The sequence below is a fragment of the Phyllobates terribilis genome, unplaced genomic scaffold (genome assembly GCF_046119375.1).
Source record: "Phyllobates terribilis strain yellow unplaced genomic scaffold, ASM4611937v1 Scaffold_13__5_contigs__length_258822181, whole genome shotgun sequence".
Taxonomy (NCBI): Eukaryota; Metazoa; Chordata; class Amphibia; order Anura; family Dendrobatidae; genus Phyllobates; species Phyllobates terribilis.
The window spans coordinates 96,424,699-96,446,021 of NW_027362773.1; the positions used below are offsets into that span (position 1 = coordinate 96,424,699).

Genomic DNA, 21,323 nt, shown 5'->3' on the forward strand with positions numbered 1-21,323 from the left:
TGTGTATGTGTGCTGTATGTGTATGATGTGTATGTGTGTTGTATGTGTATGATGTGTATATGTGCTGTATGTGTATATGTACATGTGCTGTATGTGTATGATGTGTATGTGTGCTGTATGTGTATGATGTGTATGTGCGCTGTATGTTTATAATGTGTATGTGTGTTGTATGTGTATGATGTTTATGTGTGCTGTATGTGTATGATGTGTATGTGTGCTGTATGTGTATGATGTGTATGTGCGCTGTATGTGTATGATGTGTATGTGCGCTGTATGTGTATGATGTGTATGTGTGCTGCATCTGTATGATGTGTATGTGTGCTGTATATGTATGATGTGTATGTCTGCTGTATGTGTATGATGTGTATGTGCGCTGTGTGTGTATGTGTTCTGTATGTGTATAATGTGTATGTGTGCTGTATGTGTTTGATGTGTATGTGTGTTGTATGTGTATGATATGTATTGGAGCTGTGTATGTGTACTGCATGTGTATGATGTGTATGTGTGCGGTATGTGTATGTGTGCTGTATGTGTATGATGTGTATGTGTGCTGTATGTGTATGATGTGTTTGTGTGCTGTATCTGTATGATGTGTATGTGTGCTGTATGTGTATGATGTGTATGTGTGCTGTAAATGTTTAATGTGTATGTGTGATATATGTGTATGATGTGTATGTGTGCTGTATTTGTATGATGTGTATATGTGCTGTATGTGGATGATGTGTATGTGTGCTGTATCTGTATGATGTGTATGTGAGCTGTGTGTGTATGATGTGTATGTGTGCTGTATCTGTATGATGTGTATGTGTGCTATATGTGTATGATGTGTATGTGTGATTTATGTGTATGATGTGTATGTGTGCTGTATGTATTTTATGTGTATGTGCGCTGTATATGTATGATGTGTATATGTGCTGTATGTGTATGATGTGTATGTGTGCTGTATGTGTATGATGTGTTTGTGTGCTGTATGTGTATGATGTGTATGTGTGCTGTATGTTTATGATATGTATGTGTGCTGTATGTGTATGATGTGTATATGTGCTGTATGTGTATGATGTGTATGTGCGCTGTATGTGTATGATGTGTATGTGTATGATGTGTATGTGTGCTGTATGTGTATGATGTGTATGTGTGCTGTATGTGTATGATGTGTATGTGCGCTGTATGTTTATAATGTGTATGTGTGTTGTATGTGTATGATGTTTATGTGTGCTGTATGTGTATGATGTGTATGTGTGCTGTATGTGTATGATGTGTATGTTTGCTGTATGTGTACGATGTGTATGTGTGCTGTATGTGTATGATGTGTATGTGTGCTGTATGTGTATGATGTGTATGTGCGCTGTATGTTTATAATGTGTATGTGTGTTGTATCTGTATGATGTTTATGTGTGCTGTATGTGTATGATGTGTATGTGTGCTGTATGTGTATGTGCGCTGTATGTGTATGCTGTGTATGTGTGCTGTATGTGTATGATGTGTACGTGTGCTGTATGTGTATGATGTGTATGTGTGCTATATGTGTATGATGTGTATGTGTGCTGCATCTGTATGATGTGTATGTGTGCTGTAAATGTTTAATGTGTATGTGTGCTGTATATGTATGATGTGTATGTCTGCTGTATGTGTATGATGTGTATGTGCGCTGTGTGTGTATGTGTTCTGTATGTGTATAATGTGTATGTGTGCTGTATGTTTTTGATGTGTATGTGTGTTGTATGTGTATGATGTGTATTGGAGCTGTGTATGTGTGCTGTATGTGTATGATGTGTATGTGTGCTGTATGTGTATGATGTGTATGTGAGCTGTGTGTGTATGATGTGTATGTGTGCTGTATGTGTATGATGTGTATGTGTGCTATATGTGTATGATGTGTATGTGTGATTTATGTGTATGATGTGTATGTGTGCTGTATGTATTTAATGTGTATGTGCGCTCTTTATGTATGATGTGTATGTGTGCTGTATGTGTATGATGTGTATGTGTGCTGTATGTGTATGATGTGTTTGTGTGCTGTATGTGTATGATGTGTATGTGTGCTGTATGTTTATGATATGTATGTGTGCTGTATGTGTATGATGTGTATATGTGCTGTATGTGTATGATGTGTATGTGCGCTGTATATGTATGATGTGTATGTGTGCTGTATGTGTATGATGTGTATTGCGCTGTATGTGTATGTGTGCTGTATGTGTATGATGTGTATGTGTATGATGTGTATGTGTGCTGTATGTGTATTGTGCTGTATGTGTGTGCTGTGTATGTGTGCTGTATGTGTATGATGTGTATGTGTGCTGTATGTGTATAATGTGTATGTGTGCTGTATGTGTATGATGTGTATGTGTGCTGTATGTGTATAATGTGTATTTGTGCTGTATGTGTATGTGTGCTGTATGTGTATGATGTGTATGTGTGATGTATGTGTATGTGTGCTGTATGTTTATGATGTGTATGTGTGCTGTATATGTATGATGTGTATGTGTGCTGTATCTGTATGATGTGTATGTGTGCTATATGTGTATGATGTGTATGTGTGCTGTAAATGTTTAATGTGTATGTGTGCTGTATGTGTATGATGTGTATGTGTGCTGTATGTGTATGATGTGTATGTGTGCTGTAAATGTTTAATGTGCATGTGTCATGTATGTGTATGATGTGTATGTGAGCTGTGTGTATGTGTGCTGTATGTGTATGATGTGTATGTGTGCTTTATGTGTATGATGTGTATGTGTGCTGTATGTGTATGATATGTATGTATGCTGTATGTGTATGATGTGTATGTGTGCTGTATCTGTATGATGTGTATTTGAGCTGTATGTGTATGATGTGTATTGTATGTGTATGATGTGTATATGTGCTGTATGTGTATGATGTGTATGTGTATGATGTGTATGTGTGCTGTATGTGTATGATGTGTATATGTGCTGTATGTGTATATGTACGTGTGCTGTATGTGTATGATGTGTATGTGTGCTGTATGTGTATGGTGTGTATGTGCGCTGTATGTGTATGCTGTGTATGTGTGCTGTATGTGTATGATGTGTATGTGCGCTGTATGTGTATGCTGTGTATGTGTGCTGTATGTGTATGATGTGTATGTGTGCTGTATGTGTATGATGTGTATGTGTGCTGTATGTGTATGATGTGTATGTGTGCTGCATCTGTATGATGTGTATGTCTGCTGTATGTGTATGATGTGTATGTGTGCTGTAAATGTTTAATGTGTATGTGTGCTGTATATGTATGATGTGTATGTCTGCTGTATGTGTATGATGTGTATGTGTGCTGTATGTGTATGATGTGTATGTGCGCTGTATGTGTATGCTGTGTATGTGTGCTGTATGTGTATGATGTGTATGTGTGCTGTATGTGTATGATGTGTATGTGTGCTGTATGTGTATGATGTGTATGTGTGCTGCATCTGTATGATGTGTATGTCTGCTGTATGTGTATGATGTGTATGTGTGCTGTAAATGTTTAATGTGTATGTGTGCTGTATATGTATGATGTGTATGTCTGCTGTATGTGTATGATGTGTATGTGCGCTGTGTGTGTATGATGTTTATGTGTGCTGTATGTGTTTGATGTGTATGTGTGTTGTATGTGTATGATGTGTATTGGAGCTGTGTATGTGTATTGCATGTGTATGATGTGTATGTCTGCTGTATGTGTATGATGTGTATGTGCGCTGTGTGTGTATGATGTGTATGTGTGCTGTATGTGTATGATGTGTATGTGTGTTGTATGTGTATGATGTGTATGTGTGTTGTATGTGTATGATGTGTATTGGAGCTGTGTATGTGTACTGCATGTGTATGATTTGTATGTGTGATGTATGTGTATGATGTGTATGTGTGCTGTATGTGTATGATGTGTAGTATATGTGCTGAATGTGGATGATGTGTATGTGTGCTGTATGTGTATGATGTGTATGTGTGCAGTATGTGTATGATGTGTATGTGTGCTGTATGTGTATGATGTGTTTGTGTGCTATATGTGTATGATGTGTATTGTGCTGTATGTGTATGATTTGTATATGTGCTGTATGTGGATGATGTGTATATGTGCTGTATGTGGATGATGTGCATGTGTGCTGTATGTGTATGATGTGTATTATATGTGCTGTATGTGTATGATGTGTATGTGTGCTGTATGTGTATGATGTGCATGTGTGCTGTATTTGGATGATGTGTATGTGTGCTGTATGTGTATGATGTGTATGTGTGCTGTATGTGTATGATGTGTATGTGTGCTGTATGTGCATGATGTGTATGTGTGTTGTATGTGTATGTGTATATGTACGTGTGCTGTATGTGTATGATGTGAATGTGTGCTGTATGTGTATGATGTGTATGTGTGCTGTATGTGTATGATGTGTATGTGCGCTGTATGTGTATAATGTGTATGTGTTTTGTATGTGTATGATGTGTATGTGTGCTGTATGTGTATGATGTGTATGTGTGATGTATGTGTATGATGTGTATGTGTGCTGTATGTGTATGATGTGTATGTGTGCTATATGTGTATGATGTGTATGTGTGTTGTATGTGTATGATTTATGTGTGCTGTATGTGTATGATGTGTATGTGTGATGTATGTGTATGATGTGTATGTGTGCTGTATGTGTATGATGTGTATGTGTGTTGTATGTGTATGATGTGTATGTGTGCTGTATGTGTATGATGTGTATGTGTGATGTATGTGTATGATGTGTATGTGTGTTGTATGTGTATGATGTGTATGTGTGCTGTATGTGTATGATGTGTATGTGTGATGTATGTGTATGATGTGTATGTGTTCTGTATGTGTATGATGTGTATGTGTGCTGTATGTGTATGATGTGTATGTGTGTTGTATGTGTATGATGTGTATGTGTGCTGTATGTGCATGATGTGTATGTGTGATGTATGTGTATGATCTGTATGTGTGCTGTATGTGTATGATGTGTATGTGTGTTGTATGTGTATGATGTGTATGTGTGCTGTATGTGTATGATGTGTATGTGTGATGTATGTGTATGATGTGTATGTGTTCTGTATGTGTATGATGTGTATGTGTGCTGTATGTGTATGATGTGTATGTGTGCTGTATGTGTATAATGTGTATGTGTGCTGTATATGTATGATGTGTATGTCTGCTGTATGTGTATGATGTGTATGTGTGCTGTAAATGTTTAATGTGTATGTGTGCTGTATATGTATGATGTGTATGTCTGCTGTATGTGTATGATGTGTATGTGTGCTGTATGTGTTTGATGTGTATGTGTGTTGTATGTGTATGATGTGTATTGGAGCTGTGTATGTGTACTGCATGTGTATGATGTGTATGTGTGCGGTATGTGTATGTGTGCTGTATGTGTATGATGTGTAGTATATGTGCTGAATGTGGATGATGTGCATGTGTGCTGTATGTGTATGATGTGTATGTGTGCTGTATGTGTATGATGTGTATGTGTGCTGTATGTGGATGATGTGTTTGTGTGCTATATGTGGATGATGTGTATTGTGCTGTATGTGTATGATGTGTATATGTGCTGTATATGGATGATGTGTATATGTGCTGTATGTGTATGTGTGCTGTATGTGTATGATGTGTATGTGTGCTGCATCTCTATGATGTGTATGTGTGCTATATGTGTATGATGTGTATGTGTGCTGTATGTGTTTAATGTGTATGTGTGCTGTATATGTATGATGTGTATGTCTGCTGTATGTTTATGATGTGTATTGTGCTGTATGTGTATGATTTGTATATGTGCTGTATGTGGATGATGTGTATATGTGTGTAGTATATGTGCTGAATGTGGATGATGTGCATGTGTGCTGTATGTGTATGATGTGTATGTGTGCTGTATGTGTATGATGTGTATGTGTGCTGTATGTGGATGATGTGTTTGTGTGCTATATGTGGATGATGTGTATTGTGCTGTATGTGTATGATGTGTATATGTGCTGTATGTGTATGATGTGTATTATATGTGCTGTATGTGTATGATGTGCATGTGTGCTGTATTTGGATGATGTGTATGTGTGCTGTATGTGTATGATGTGTATGTGTGCTGTATGTGTATGGTGTGTATGTGTGCTGTATGTGCATGATGTGTATGTGTGTTGTATGTGTATGTGTATATGTACGTGTGCTGTATGTGTATGATGTGAATGTGTGCTGTATGTGTATGATGTGTATGTGTGCTGTATGTGTATGATGTGTATGTGTGCTGTATGTGTATAATGTGTATGTGTGTTGTATGTGTATGATGTGTATGTGTGCTGTATGTGTATGATGTGTATGTGTGATGTATGTGTATGATGTGTATGTGTGCTGTATGTGTATGATGTGTATGTGTGCTATATGTGTATGATGTGTATGTGTGTTGTATGTGTATGATGTGTATGTGTGCTGTATGTGTATGATATGTATGTGTGATGTATGTGTATGATGTGTATGTGTGCTGTATGTGTATGATGTGTATGTGTGTTGTATGTGTATGATGTGTATGTGTGCTGTATGTGTATGATGTGTATGTGTGCTGTATGTGTATAATGTGTATGTGTTCTGTATGTGTATGATGTGTATGTGTGCTATATGTGTATGATGTGTATGTGTGATTTATGTGTATGATGTGTATGTGTGCTGTATGTATTTAATGTGTATGTGCGCTGTTATGTGTACTGTATGTGTATGATGTGTATGTGTATGATGTGTATGTGTGCTGTATGTGTATGATGTGTATGTGTGCTGTAAATGTTTAATGTGTATGTGTGCTGTATATGTATGATGTGTATGTCTGCTGTATGTGTATGATGTGTATGTGTGCTGTATGTGTTTGATGTGTATGTGTGTTGTATGTGTATGATGTGTATTGGAGCTGTGTATGTGTACTGCATGTGTATGATGTGTATGTGTGCGGTATGTGTATGTGTGCTGTATGTGTATGATGTGTAGTATATGTGCTGAATGTGGATGATGTGCTTGTGTGCTGTATGTGTATGATGTGTATGTGTGCTGTATGTGTATGATGTGTATGTGTGCTGTATGTGGATGATGTGTTTGTGTGCTATATGTGGATGATGTGTATTGTGCTGTATGTGTATGATGTGTATATGTGCTGTATATGGATGATGTGTATATGTGCTGTATGTGTATGATGTGTATGTGTGCTGCATCTCTATGATGTGTATGTGTGCTATATGTGTATGATGTGTATGTGTGCTGTAAATGTTTAATGTGTATGTGTGCTGTATATGTATGATGTGTATGTCTGCTGTATGTTTATGATGTGTATGTGTGCTGTATGTGTTTGATGTGTATGTGTACTGCATGTGTATGATGTGTATGTGTGCGGTATGTGTATGATGTGTAGTATATGTGCTGAATGTGGATGATGTGCATGTGTGCTGTATGTGTATGATGTGTATGTGTGCTGTATGTGTATGATGTGTATGTGTGCTGTATGTGGATGATGTGTTTGTGTGCTGTATGTGTATGATGTGTATATGTGCTGTATGTGGATGATGTGTATATGTGCTGTATGTGTATGATGTGCATGTGTGCTGTATGTGTATGATGTGTATTATATGTGCTGTATGTGGATGATGTGTATGTGTGCTGTATGTGTATGATGTGTATATGTGCTGTATGTGGATGATGTGTATATGTGCTGTATGTGGATGATGTGTATTGTGCTGTATGTGTATGATGTGTATATGTGCTGTATGTGGATGATGTGTATATGTGCTGTATGTGTATGATGTGCATGTGTGCTGTATGTGTATGATGTGTATTATATGTGCTGTATGTGGATGATGTGTATGTGTGCTGTATGTGTATGATGTGCATGTGTGCTGTATGTGTATGGTGTGTATGATGTGCATGTGTGATGTATGTGTATGATGTGCATGTGTGCTGTATGTGTATGATGTGTATTATATGTGCTGTATGTGGATGATGTGTATGTGTGCTGTATTTGGATGATGTGCATGTGTGCTGTATGTGTATGGTGTGTATGATGTGCATATGTGATGTATGTGTATGATGTGTATGTGTGCTATATGTGTATGATGTGTATGTGTCCTGTATGTGTATGATGTGCATGTGTGCTGTATGTGTATGATGTGTATTATATGTGCTGTATGTGGATGATGTGTATGTGTGCTGTATGTGTATGATGTGCATGTGTGCTGTATGTGTATGATGTGTATGTGTGCTGTATGTGGATGATGTGTATGTGTGCTGTATGCGTATGATGTGCATGTGTGCTGTATGTGTATGATGTGTATGTGTGCTGTATGTGTATGATGTGCATGTGTGCTGTATGTGTATGATGTGCATGTGTGCTGTATGTGTATGATGTGTATGTGTGCTGTATGTGCATGATGTGTATGTGTGTTGTATGTGTATGTGTATATGTACGTGTGCTGTATGTGTATGATGTGAATGTGTGCTGTATGTGTATGATGTGTATGTGTGCTGTATGTGTTTGATGTGTATGTGCGCTGTATGTGTATAATGTGTATGTGTGTTGTATGTGTATGATGTGTATGTGTGCTGTATGTGTATGATGTGCATGTGTGCTGTATGTGGATGATGTGTATGTGTGCTGTATCTGTATGGTATGTACGTGAGCTGTGTGTGTATGTTTGCTGTATGTGGATCATGTGTACAGTATGTGTGCTGTATGTGTTTAATGTGTATGTGTGCTGTATGTGTATGATGTGTATGTGTGCTGCATGTGTGATGTGTATGTGAGCTGTATGTGTGATATGTGTGTGTGCTGCATGTGTATGAGATGTCTGTATATATGTACAGTACAGACCAAAAGTTTGGACACACCTTTTCATTTAAAGATTTTTCTGTATTTTCATGACTATGAAAATTGTACATTCACACTGAAGGCATCAAAACTATGAATTAACACATGTGGAATTATATACTTAACAAAAAAGTGTGAAACAACTGAAAATATGTCTTATATTCTAGGTTCTTCAAAGTAGCCACCTTTTGCTTTGATGACTGCTTTGCACACTCTTGGCATTCTCTTGATGAGCTTCAAGAGGTAGTCACCGGAAATGGTCTTCCAACAATCTTGAAGGAGTTCCCAGAGATGCTTAGCACTTGTTGGCCCTTTTGCCTTCACTCTGCGGTCCAGCTCACCCCAAACCATCTTGATTGGGTTCAGGTCTGGTGACTGTGGAGGCCAGGTCATTTGGCGTAGCACCCCATCTCTCTCCTTCTTGGTCAAATAGCCCTTACACAGCCTGGAGGTGTGTTTGGGGTCATTGTCCTGTTGAAAAATAAATGATGGTCCAACTAAACGCAAACCGGATGGAATAGCATGCCGCTGCAAGATGCTGTGGTAGCCATGCTGGTTCAGTATGCCTTCAATTTTTAATAAATCCCCAACATTGTCACCAGCAAAGCACCCCCACACCATCACACCTCCTCCTCCATGCTTCACGGTGGGAACCAGGCATGTTGAGTCCATCCGTTCACCTTTTCTGCGTCGCACAAAGACACGGTGGTTGGAACCAAAGATCTCAAATTTGGACCCATCAGACCAAAGCACAGATTTCCACTGGTCTAATGTCCATTCCTTGTGTTCTTTAGCCCAAACAAGTCACTTCTGCTTGTTGCCTGTCCTTAGCAGTGGTTTCCTAGCAGCTATTTTACCATGAAGGCCTGCTGAACAAAGTCTCCTCTTAACAGTTGTTGAAGAGATGTGTCTGCTGCTAGAACTCAGTGTGGCATTGACCTGGTCTCTAATCTGAGCTGCTGTTAACCTGCGATTTCTGAGGCTGGTGACTCGGATAAACTTATCCTCAGAAGCAGAGGTGACTCTTGGTCTTCCTTTCCTGGGGCGGTCCTCATGTGAGCCAGTTTCTTTGTAGCACTTGATTGTTTTTGCAACTGCACTTGGGGACACATTCAAAGTTTGCCCAATTTTTCTGACTGACTGACCTTCATTTCTTAAAGTAATGATGGCCACTCGTTTTTCTTTACTTAGCTGCTTTTTTCCTGCCATAATACAAATTCTAACAGTCTATTCAGTAGGACTATCAGCTGTGTATCCACCAGACTTCTGCACAACACAACTGATGGTCCCAACCCCATTTATAAGGCAAGAAATCCCACTTATTAAACCTGACTGGGCACACCTGTGAAGTGAAAACCATTACCGGTGACTACCTCTTGAAGCTCATCAAGAGAATGCCAAGAGTGTGCAAAGCAGTCATCAAAGCAAAAGGTGGCTACTTTGAAGAACCTAGAATATAAGACATATTTTCAGTTGTTTCACACTTCTTTGTTAAGTATATAATTCCACATGTGTTAATTCATAGTTTTGATGCCTTCAGTGTGAATGTACAATTTTCAAAGTCATGAAAATACAGAAAAATCTTTAAATGAGAAGGTGTGTCCAAACTTTTGGTCTGTACTGTATATATATATGTATTGTATATATGTACTGGGTGGTGTATTAGCAATGTATGGATGACTGAGAGATGAAGCCCTGTATACATCTCTACTGCCTGACATTAGGAGGGTCCTACCTCAGACTGACAGCCTCCTGTATCTCTTGCAGGACCCTCTATAAGTCTCATACGGTTTTCCTTCTTTTTCACGGATAGCACTTGTACCTATATGTCTATGGCACAGTTCACACGTCCGATTATTTTTTTCCTCAGACTGAGTGGTCTGCACACAAGGAAAGAGACTTATCTGATATTGATCTGAGTGTTGGATCATAATCGGCAATGCAAGTCAATGGATTGGTGAAAAAAATCGGATCGCACTCGGATGACATGTCTGCTGTCCATTCTTCATGGACCGTTTAATACTAGAAGATTGATAAACCTTCATCCATAGTTTGTTTGTTTTTTTCATCCAAGAAAAACTGATGGTAAAAACTGACACGGACCAAACTCTGATCAAAATCACTGAAGAAACTCAGACTTTTTTTTGCACATCAGAAAAATCACTGACGTGTGGATGCGCCCTTACTGGGGGAGATGTGATAAGTCTATAGGAAGATCTATCTACTTGTATCGATTCACCTCATAGAAACAATACCCGCACCCCTCCTGGAGTCACAGTCCCTGTGTCCAGCACTCATGGACTATTCTCTCCCTCCTCCCGGAGTCACAGTCCTTATGTCCAGCACTCATTAACTATTCTCTCCCTCCTCCCTGGAGTCACAGTCCCTGTGTCCAGCACTCATGGACTATTCTCTCCCTCCTCGCGGAGTCACAGTCCTTATGTCCAGCACTCATTAACTATTCTCTCCCTCCTCCCTGGAGTCACAGTCCCTATGTCCAGCACTCATTAACTATTCTCTCCCTCCTCCCCAGAGTCACAGTCCTTATGTCCAGCACTCATTAACTATTCTCTCCCTCCTCCCTGGAGTCACAGTCCCTATGTCCAGCACTCATTAACTATTCTCTCCCTCCTCCCTGGAGTCACAGTCCTTATGTCCAGCACTCATTAACTATTTTCTCCCTCCTCCCTGGAGTCACAGTCCCTATGTCCAGCACTCATTAACTATTCTCTCCCTCCTCCCCAGAGTCACAGTCCTTATGTCCAGCACTCATTAACTATTCTCTCCCTCCTCCCCAGAGTCACAGTCCTTATGTCCAGCACTCATTAACTATTCTCTCCCTCCTCCCTGGAGTCACAGTCCTTATGTCCAGCACTCATTAACTATTCTCTCCCTCCTCCCTGGAGTCACAGTCCCTATGTCCAGCACTCATTAACTATTCTCTCCCTCCTCCCTGGAGTCACAGTCCCTATGTCCAGCACTCATTAACTATTCTCTCCCTCCTCCCTGGAGTCACAGTCCTTATGTCCAGCACTCATTAACTATTCTCTCCCTTCTCCCTGGAGTCACAGTCCCTATGTCCAGCACTCATTAACTATTCTCTCCCTCCTCCCTGGAGTCACAGTCCTTATGTCCAGCACTCATTAACTATTCTCTCCCTCCTCCCTGGAGTCACAGTCCCTATGTCCAGCACTCATGGACTATTCTCTCCCTCCTCCCCAGAGTCACAGTCCCTGTGTCCAGCACTCATGGACTATTCTCTCCCTCCTCCCAGAGTCACAGTCCTTATGTCCAGCACTCATGGACTATTCTCTCCCTCCTCCCAGGAGTCACAGTCCCTGTGTCCAGCACTCATGGACTATTCTCTCCCTCCTCCCCAGAGTCACAGTCCTTATGTCGAGCACTCATGGACTATTCTCTCCCTCCTCCCAGAGTCACAGTCCCTATGTCCAGCACTCATGGACTATTCTCTCCCTCCTCCCCGGAGTCACAGTCCCTGTGTCCAGCACTCATGGACTATTCTCTCCCTCCTCCCCGGAGTCACAGTCCTTATGTCCAGCACTCATTAACTATTCTCTCCCTCCTCCCAGAGTCACAGTCCCTATGTCCAGCACTCATGGACTATTCTCTCCCTCCTCCCAGAGTCACCGTCCCTATGTCCAGCACTCATGGACTATTCTCTCCCTCCTCCCCAGAGTCACAGTTCCTATGTCCAGCACTCATGGACTATTCTCTCGCTCCTCCCCAGAGTCACAGTCCCTATGTCCAACACTCATGGACTATTCTCTCCCTCCTCCCCAGAGTCACAGTCCCTGTGTCCAGCACTCATGGACTATTCTCTCCCTCCTCCCCGGAGTCACAGTCCTTATGTCCAGCACTCATTAACTATTCTCTCCCTCCTCCCAGAGTCACAGTCCCTATGTCCAGCACTCATGGACTATTCTCTCCCTCCTACCAGAGTCACAGTCCCTATGTCCAGCACTCATGGACTATTCTCTCCCTCCTCCCTGGAGTCACAGTCCCTATGTCCAGCACTCATTAACTATTCTCTCCCTCCTCCCTGGAGTCACAGTCCCTATGTCCAGCACTCATTAACTATTCTCTCCCTCCTCCCTGGAGTCACAGTCCTTATGTCCAGCACTCATTAACTATTCTCTCCCTCCTCCCTGGAGTCACAGTCCCTATGTCCAGCACTCATTAACTATTCTCTCCCTCCTCCCTGGAGTCACAGTCCTTATGTCCAGCACTCATTAACTATTCTCTCCCTCCTCCCTGGAGTCACAGTCCCTATGTCCAGCACTCATGGACTATTCTCTCCCTCCTCCCCAGAGTCACAGTCCCTGTGTCCCGCACTCATGGACTGTTCTCTCCCTCCTCCCAGAGTCACAGTCCTTATGTCCAGCACTCATGGACTATTCTCTCCCTCCTCCCCGGAGTCACAGTCCCTGTGTCCAGCACTCATGGACTATTCTCTCCCTCCTCCCCAGAGTCACAGTCCTTATGTCGAGCACTCATGGACTATTCTCTCCCTCCTCCCAGAGTCACAGTCCCTATGTCCAGCACTCATGGACTATTCTCTCCCTCCTCCCCGGAGTCACAGTCCCTGTGTCCAGCACTCATGGACTATTCTCTCCCTCCTCCCCGGAGTCACAGTCCTTATGTCCAGCACTCATGGACTATTCTCTCCCTCCTCCCAGAGTCACCGTCCCTATGTCCAGCACTCATGGACTATTCTCTCCCTCCTCCCCAGAGTCACAGTTCCTATGTCCAGCACTCATGGACTATTCTCTCGCTCCTCCCCAGAGTCACAGTCCCTATGTCCAACACTCATGGACTATTCTCTCCCTCCTCCCCAGAGTCACAGTCCCTGTGTCCAGCACTCATGGACTATTCTCTCCCTCCTCCCCAGAGTCACAGTCCTTATGTCCAGCACTCATTAACTATTCTCTCCCTCCTCCCAGAGTCACAGTCCCTATGTCCAGCACTCATGGACTATTCTCTCCCTTCTACCAGAGTCACAGTCCCTATGTCCAGCACTCATGGACTATTCTCTCCCTCCTCCCCAGAGTCACAGTTCCTATGTCCAGCACTCATGGACTATTCTCTCCCTCCTCCCCGGAGTCACAGTCCCTATGTCCAGCACTCATGGACTATTCTCTCCCTCCTCCCTGGAGTCACAGTCCCTGTGTCCAGTACTCATGAAATATTCTCTCCCTCCTCCCCAGAGTCACAGTCCCTATGTCCAGCACTCATGGACTATTCTCTCCCTCCTCCCCGGAGTCACAGTCCTTATGTCCAGCACTCATTAACTATTCTCTCCCTCCTCCCAGAGTCACAATCCCTATGTCCAGCACTCATGGACTATTCTCTCCCTCCTCCCAGAGTCACAGTCCCTATGTCCAGCACTCATGGACTATTCTCTCCCTCCTCCCCAGAGTCACAGTCCCTATGTCCAGCACTCATGGACTATTCTCTCCCTCCTCCCTGGAGTCACAGTCCCTGTGTCCAGTACTCATGGAATATTCTCTCCCTCCTCCCCAGAGTCACAGTCCCTATGTCCAGCACTCATGGACTATTCTCTCCCTCCTCCCCGGAGTCACAGTCCTTATGTCCAGCACCCATGGACTATTCTCTCCCTCCTCCCCGGAGTCACAGTCCTTATGTCCAGCACTCATGGACTATTCTCTCCCTCCTCCCAGAGTCACAGTCCTTATGTCCAGCACTCATGGACTATTCTCTCCCTACTCCCTGGAGTCACAGTCCCTATGTCCAGCACTCATGGACTATTCTCTCCCTCCTCCCAGAGTCACAGTCCTTATGTCCAGCACTCATTAACTATTCTCTCCCTCCTCCCAGAGTCACAGTCCCTATGTCCAGCACTCATGGACTATTCTCTCCCTCCTCCCTGGAGTCACAGTCCCTGTGTCCAGTACTCATGGAATATTCTCTCCCTCCTCCCCAGAGTCACAGTCCCTATGTCCAGCACTCATGGACTATTCTCTCCCTCCTCCCCATAGTCACAGTCCCTATGTCCAGCACTCATGGACTATTCTCTCCCTCCTCCCTGGAGTCACAGTCCCTGTGTCCAGCACTCATGGACTATTCTCTCCCTCCTCCCCGAAGTCACAGTCCTTATGTCCAGCACTCATTAACTATTCTCTCCCTCCTCCCAGAGTCACAGTCCCTATGTCCAGCATTCATGGACTATTCTCTCCCTCCTCCCAGAGTCACAGTACCTATGTCCAGCACTCATGGACTATTCTCTCCCTCCTCCCCAGAGTCACAGTTCCTATGTTAAGCACTCATGGACTATTCTCTCCCTCCTCCCCGGAGTCACAGTCCCTATGTCCAGCACTCATGGACTATTCTCTCCCTCCTCCCTGGAGTCACAGTCCCTGTGTCCAGTACTCATGGAATATTCTCTCCCTCCTCTCCAGAGTCACAGTCCCTATGTCCAGCACTCATGGACTATTCTCTCCCTCCTCCCCGGAGTCACAGTCCTTATGTCCAGCACTCATGGACTATTCTCTCCCTCCTCCCCGGAGTCACAGTCCTTATGTCCAGCACTCATGGACTATTCTCTCCCTCCTCCCCGGAGTCACAGTCCCTATGTCCAGCACTTATGGACTATTCTCTCCCTCCTCCCCGGAGTCACAGTCCTTATGTCCAGCACTCATTAACTATTCTCTCCCTCCTCCCAGAGTCACAGTCCCTATGTCCAGCACTCATGGACTATTCTCTCCCTCCTCCCAGAGTCACAGTCCCTATGTCCAGCACTCATGGACTATTCTCTCCGTCCTCCCCAGAGTCACAGTTCCTATGTCCAGCACTCATGGACTATTCTCTCCCTCCTCCCCGGAGTCACAGTCCCTATGTCCAGCACTCATGGACTATTCTCTCCCTCCTCCCTGGAGTCACAGTCCCTGTGTCCAGTACTCATGGAATATTCTCTCCCTCCTCCCCAGAGTCACAGTCCCTATGTCCAGCACTCATGGACTATTCTCTCCCTCCTCCCCGGAGTCACATTCCTTATGTCCAGCACTCATGAACTATTCTCTCCCTCCTCCCCGGAGTCACAGTCCTTATGTCCAGCACTCATGGACTATTCTCTCCCTCCTCCCCGGAGTCACAGTCCCTATGTCCAGCACTTATGGACTATTCTCTCCCTCCTCCCCGGAGTCACAGTCCTTATGTCTAGCACTCATGGACTATTCTCTCCCTCCTCCACGGAGTCACAGTCCTTATGTCCAGCACTCATGGACTATTCTCTCCCTCCTCCCCGGAGTCACAGTCCTTATGTCCAGCACTCATGGACTATTCTCTCCCGTCTCCCCGGAGTCACAGTAACTATATCCAGCACTTATGGACTATTCTCTCCCTCCTCCCCGGAGTCACAGTCCCTATGTCCAGCACTCATGGACTATTCTCTCCCCCCTGCCCAGAGTCACAGTCCCTGTGTCCAGCACTCATGGACTATTCTCTCCCCCCTCCCCAGAGTCACAGTCCCTGTGTCGAGCACTCATGGACTATTCTTGCCCCCCTCCCTGAAGTCGCAATCCCTATGTCCAGCACTCATGGACTTTTCTCTCCCTTCTTCCCAGAGTCACAGTTCCTATGTCCAGCACTTATGGACTTTTCTCTCCTCCCTCCCCGGAGTCACAGTCCCTATGTCCAGCACTTATGGACTATTCTCTCCTTCCTCCTCAGAGTCACAGTCCCTATGTCCAGCACTCATGGTCTATTATCTCCCTCCTCCACTGGAATCACAGTCCTTATGTCCAGCACTCATGAACAGGGCCGCCATCAGGGCATTACTGCCCTTACTGGCGTATGGGGCCCGGTGAGCAGTGGGGGCCCGGCCGGTTCAGTGAACGTACATCTTCGGGCGCAAGTTCACTTTAAATCTATTGCCATGCTGGAAGCTTCCCACACGGCAATAGTTAACAGCCGCCGGCCAATCACAGGCCAGCGGCTGACGTCAGCGCGCACGTCGCAGGCGTATGACATCACTGTCATGCGCCAGCAATCACACTCCCGGTGATGGGAGAGCCCGCCACCGCTGGAGAGCGGCAAAATAAGGAGAACGTTTTTTTTTTTAAGCCACACTGTGGGGGCAGGAAGGAAACATGGGAGCAGAATGAGAGACTTTGGGGGCATAATGAAAACATGGGGGCAGAATGGGAGACATTAGGGGCAGGGAGGAAACATGGGGGGCTGAATTGAGACATGGTGGGCAGAATGGAAACATGGGGCAGAATGGGAGACATTGGGGCAGAATGGGATACATTGGAGCAGAATGTGAAACATGGAAGGCAGAATGGAGACATGAGGGGCAGAATGGGAGACATGGGGGCAGAATGGAGACATGAGGGGCAGAATGGGAGAGGAGGTCCTGTTACTGTGCAGGGCAGCACTATGTCACTTTTATTTCTTTGTCTGGTGTAGTGTAGAAGTTGGGGAAATATTGGGGAATGTGCTCTGGAAGCTGCTGTAGATAACTGTTGTTTTATGCAGAGACAAGTTCTGGCTGGAAGAAGTGATGGCGGTCTGCGCTGGATGAAGAGGAAAAGCAAAGATGAAGGACTTCACCTAGTGACATCACTGGTGAGTCAGTATGTTAACTGTACACTGACAGTATACACTGTTATACTATGTACAGTGATCATGTGTATAATGGCACTCAGTATTCTGTTTTTTTTTTATTAATAACCAGTATTGTAGTATTCGGTCACTATGTGGTGGTAATATGTGATCTGGTCACTGTGTGGAGGTATTTGTCCCTTGTATGTGGTATTATTGGTCATTTTAAAAAATGCATGTGACATATTCCCTAAAAAAAATATTATAAAAGAATATTGGGTATTATAAGAAATGTTTACTAGGTTAGAGTAGAGTAGGGCCAGGCCATAAGAATCTCCTTGTTGTGATGGCTGCTTAAAAAATCTTTTGGCCAAAACAAAAGTTGCTGGCTATGTATGTGATATGGTGTTCAATGTGAAGTGTTAATGTGTGATTGGTGAGGACATGGTGCAGAAGTGGAGTTTTTCCAAGAGTGGGCAGTGGGACTGTAGAAGGTTTGAGGAGTTGGAGCAGAGCTGGGGTAGAGCCTGGGCAGAGTCTCAAGGGGGCCCGAAAGTTTTGCCAGTGTGGGACCCTGAAATTCCTGGTGGCAGCCCTGCCCATGGACTATTCTCTCCCTCCTCCCCGGAGTCACAGTCCCTATGTCCGGCACTTAAGGACTATATTATGCCCAGAGTAAAAAGCTCTATTAAATCTCCTTACCGTTAGAATAGTCGGAGTGACAAAGGCCCAGCAAATCTTCCAGAAGCGATTGGGCTGGAATCCAATCATCATCTCTATGTCTTCACAAAATCTCTGCAGACCTGCGGGCACAAGCAAAAGGCAAAGGTTCATGTTAGACCCAAAATATCCAATGTACGTAGCATAGTCTGCAGCAGCATGAGCCCCCGTGGGAGCACCCGGTACAGCACAGGGTTATGTTATTACTATTAATATTATTCAGACCGAAGTGGGAGCAGAAAGTCTTCATGTGACGAGACGGGAGATTGACGGCAAAAGTCACTTTGAGCAGACTGGATTCATCACCATCAGGAAAACTGGGAGAATGTAACATCGCTATCTGGTGGTCATATTTGAGAATGCAACAGACCAGCAAATCTGCCACAATATGTCCTCATTGTCTCATCTGTACATTATAACATTTCTCAGCCTCAAGGAAATGGCAGTAACAATGATTAAGACTAGAATTAATAGGAATGAATGAAAGCTAGATGATCAGATATTCTGGATTATTATAAATTCATGAGATTACATGAGCTGTTATTTACGTGTTTGGGTGTCGATGACTCCTATAATCGAGGTCACTATCATGGCAGTTTCCTAATCAATGATCTCTGCTCAGTCTTTTGGTTTCCTTTTCTGGTTTTCTTTCCAGTTCTGTGCTGGATTATCAGATTTTCTTGATTATCAGATTTCTCTTTATACATATTCAGAGCTGTTCTGTTCTAGCGTTCTCATGATAACACTTCTGGTCATGCGTTTCGCATTGCTCAGCTTTGTCTCAGGTTAATTGTACAAATCCAAACCACAATCCACGTCAATGTCCACATATCACCTACTAATTGCGAGTGCTCGTTGATGGATTGGGATTTGTCCCTGCGATTTTAAAGACCCCAATTCTGTTAATTCCCCCCCTCCACCCAAATCTGCATGATGTCGTATATGAAATAGCTGTTAGGGCGACAGCTATCTCTCCCAACTTTCCCATATATGTGATGGATGCTTGAATGAGCGTCTATGTGTTTCCAATGGACAGAAAGGAAAAAGCAGTTGGACTCCTCTGGTATCAGCTAATCTCCCCTGAAGACAAAAGGATCAGGGGGTTAAATTTCAATTGCCGGATCCTTCTCTTCCCCAACATCAGGGGAAAGTCAGAAGACCCCCACACACATCAGAAGACTCCCATACACATCAGAAAACTCTCATACACATCAGAAGACTCCCATACACATCAGAAGACTTCCATACACATCAGAAGACCATCATACACTTCAGAAGACTCCCATACACATCAGAAGACTCCCACACACATCAGAAGACTCCCATACACATCAGAAGACCCCCATACACACCAGAAGACCCCCATACACTTCAGAAGACTCCCATACACATCAGAAGACCCCCATACATATCAGAAGACCCCATACACATCAGAAGACTCCCATGCTCATCAGAAGACCCCATACACATCAGAAGATTCACATACACATCAGAAGAGGCCCATACACATCAGAAGACCCCCATACACATCAGAAGACTCCCATACACATCAGAAGACCCTCATACACATCAGAAGACCCCCATACACATCAGAAGACCCCCATACACACCAGAAGAGGCCCATACACATCAGAAGATCCCCATACACATCAGAAGACTCCCATACACATCAGAAGACCCCCATACACATCAGAAGACTCCCATACATATCAGAAGACCCCCATACACATCAGAAGACTCCCATACACATCAGAAGACCCCATACACATCAGAAGATTCACATACACATCAGAAGAGGCCCATACACATCAGAAGACCCCATACACATCAGAAGACTCCCATACACATCAGAAGATTCACATACACATCAGAAGAGGCCCATACACATCAGAAGACTCCCATACACATCAGAAGACCCCATACACATCAGAAGATTCACATACACATCAGAAGAGGCCCATACACATCAGAAGATCCCCATACACATCAGAAGACTCCCATACACATCAGAAGACCCCCATACACATCAAAAGACTCCCATACACATCAGAAGACCCCAATACACATCAGAAGACCCCAATACACATCAGAAAACTCCCATACACATCAGAAAACCCCCATACACATCAAAAGACCCCCATGCACATCAGAAGACTCCCATACACATCAGAAGACCCCCATACACATCAGAAGACCCCCATACACATCAGAAGACTCCCGTACACATCAGAAGACTCCCGTACACATCAGAAGACCCCCATACACATCAGAAGACCCCCATACACATCAGAAGACCCCATACACATCAGAAGACCCCCATACACATCAGAAGACTCCCATACACATTAGAAGACTCCCATACACATCAGAAGACCCCATACACATCAGAAGACCCCCATACACATCAGAAGATCTCCATATACATCAGAAGACCCCCATACTCATCAGAAGACCCCATACATATCAGAAGACCCCCATACATATCAGATAGTCATGCAGCTGTGCACTTTAAGGAAAATTTGCAGCCATTCTGGACTGTAGGAAAGCAGAGTGACGACCTGTATGGGAGCTGAAATGGAGGTCAGACAGCATTTGCACAAGGGCTTAAAGGGGTTTTCCAGGACTTAGGATGGGCCAACCATATTTTATCAGTCATGGGCTGACCTGATGCATCATTCTTATCATTTCTGCAGCCACAGCCGCACTTCCAGAGGCGTAACCTGAAATTCTGGACCCCAACATGGAATATACACTGTGATTTTTTGTTTTTGTTTTTTGTGGTGCGTTTTTGTGCAGAAAATCCACGATTTTTATCAGTTCAAGCAAAGTGACGTATTTCATGAATACCCGTGACCATTGTGCATTTACAGATGCTTTTGAACTGTGAAGGCAATAATGAGAAAGTAAAAAAAAATGTGCACTTGATTGAATCACCACTAGGGGCAGCACAGAAGGGCGACACCATCTACCTCCATACCTCGCTAATTCTACAAGTAAAACTTTTAAAAATCAACTAAAAACTCGTCTTCTTGTTAATGTCTTCATGTAATTCAGGTTTAATTTGTGTAAATCAGCTTTTTGTGGAGTCTCCTGGCGTCTGATCCTTCACTCGCTTGGTAACACATATGTGTTATGATGGCTTTAATGTTCCTCCAGGGAGCAGTAAACAGAAAATGGCGCCGTCTTTAACACAAGTGAAGATCGTAAA

The 21,323-nt window shown here is 43.6% G+C and overlaps 1 protein-coding gene across 1 annotated transcript in view; it reads right to left on the reverse strand.

Moving 5' to 3' along the window:
- The window catches only part of SLC6A5 (solute carrier family 6 member 5), a 146,265-nt gene that overhangs the window by 45,419 nt on the left and 79,523 nt on the right, over window positions 1-21,323 (reverse strand). Inside the window, exon 14 of the mRNA XM_073658226.1 lies at window positions 18,098-18,198. Within this exon, the coding sequence (XP_073514327.1) occupies window positions 18,098-18,198 (101 nt within the window). The remainder of the gene's footprint in view (window positions 1-18,097; window positions 18,199-21,323) is intronic.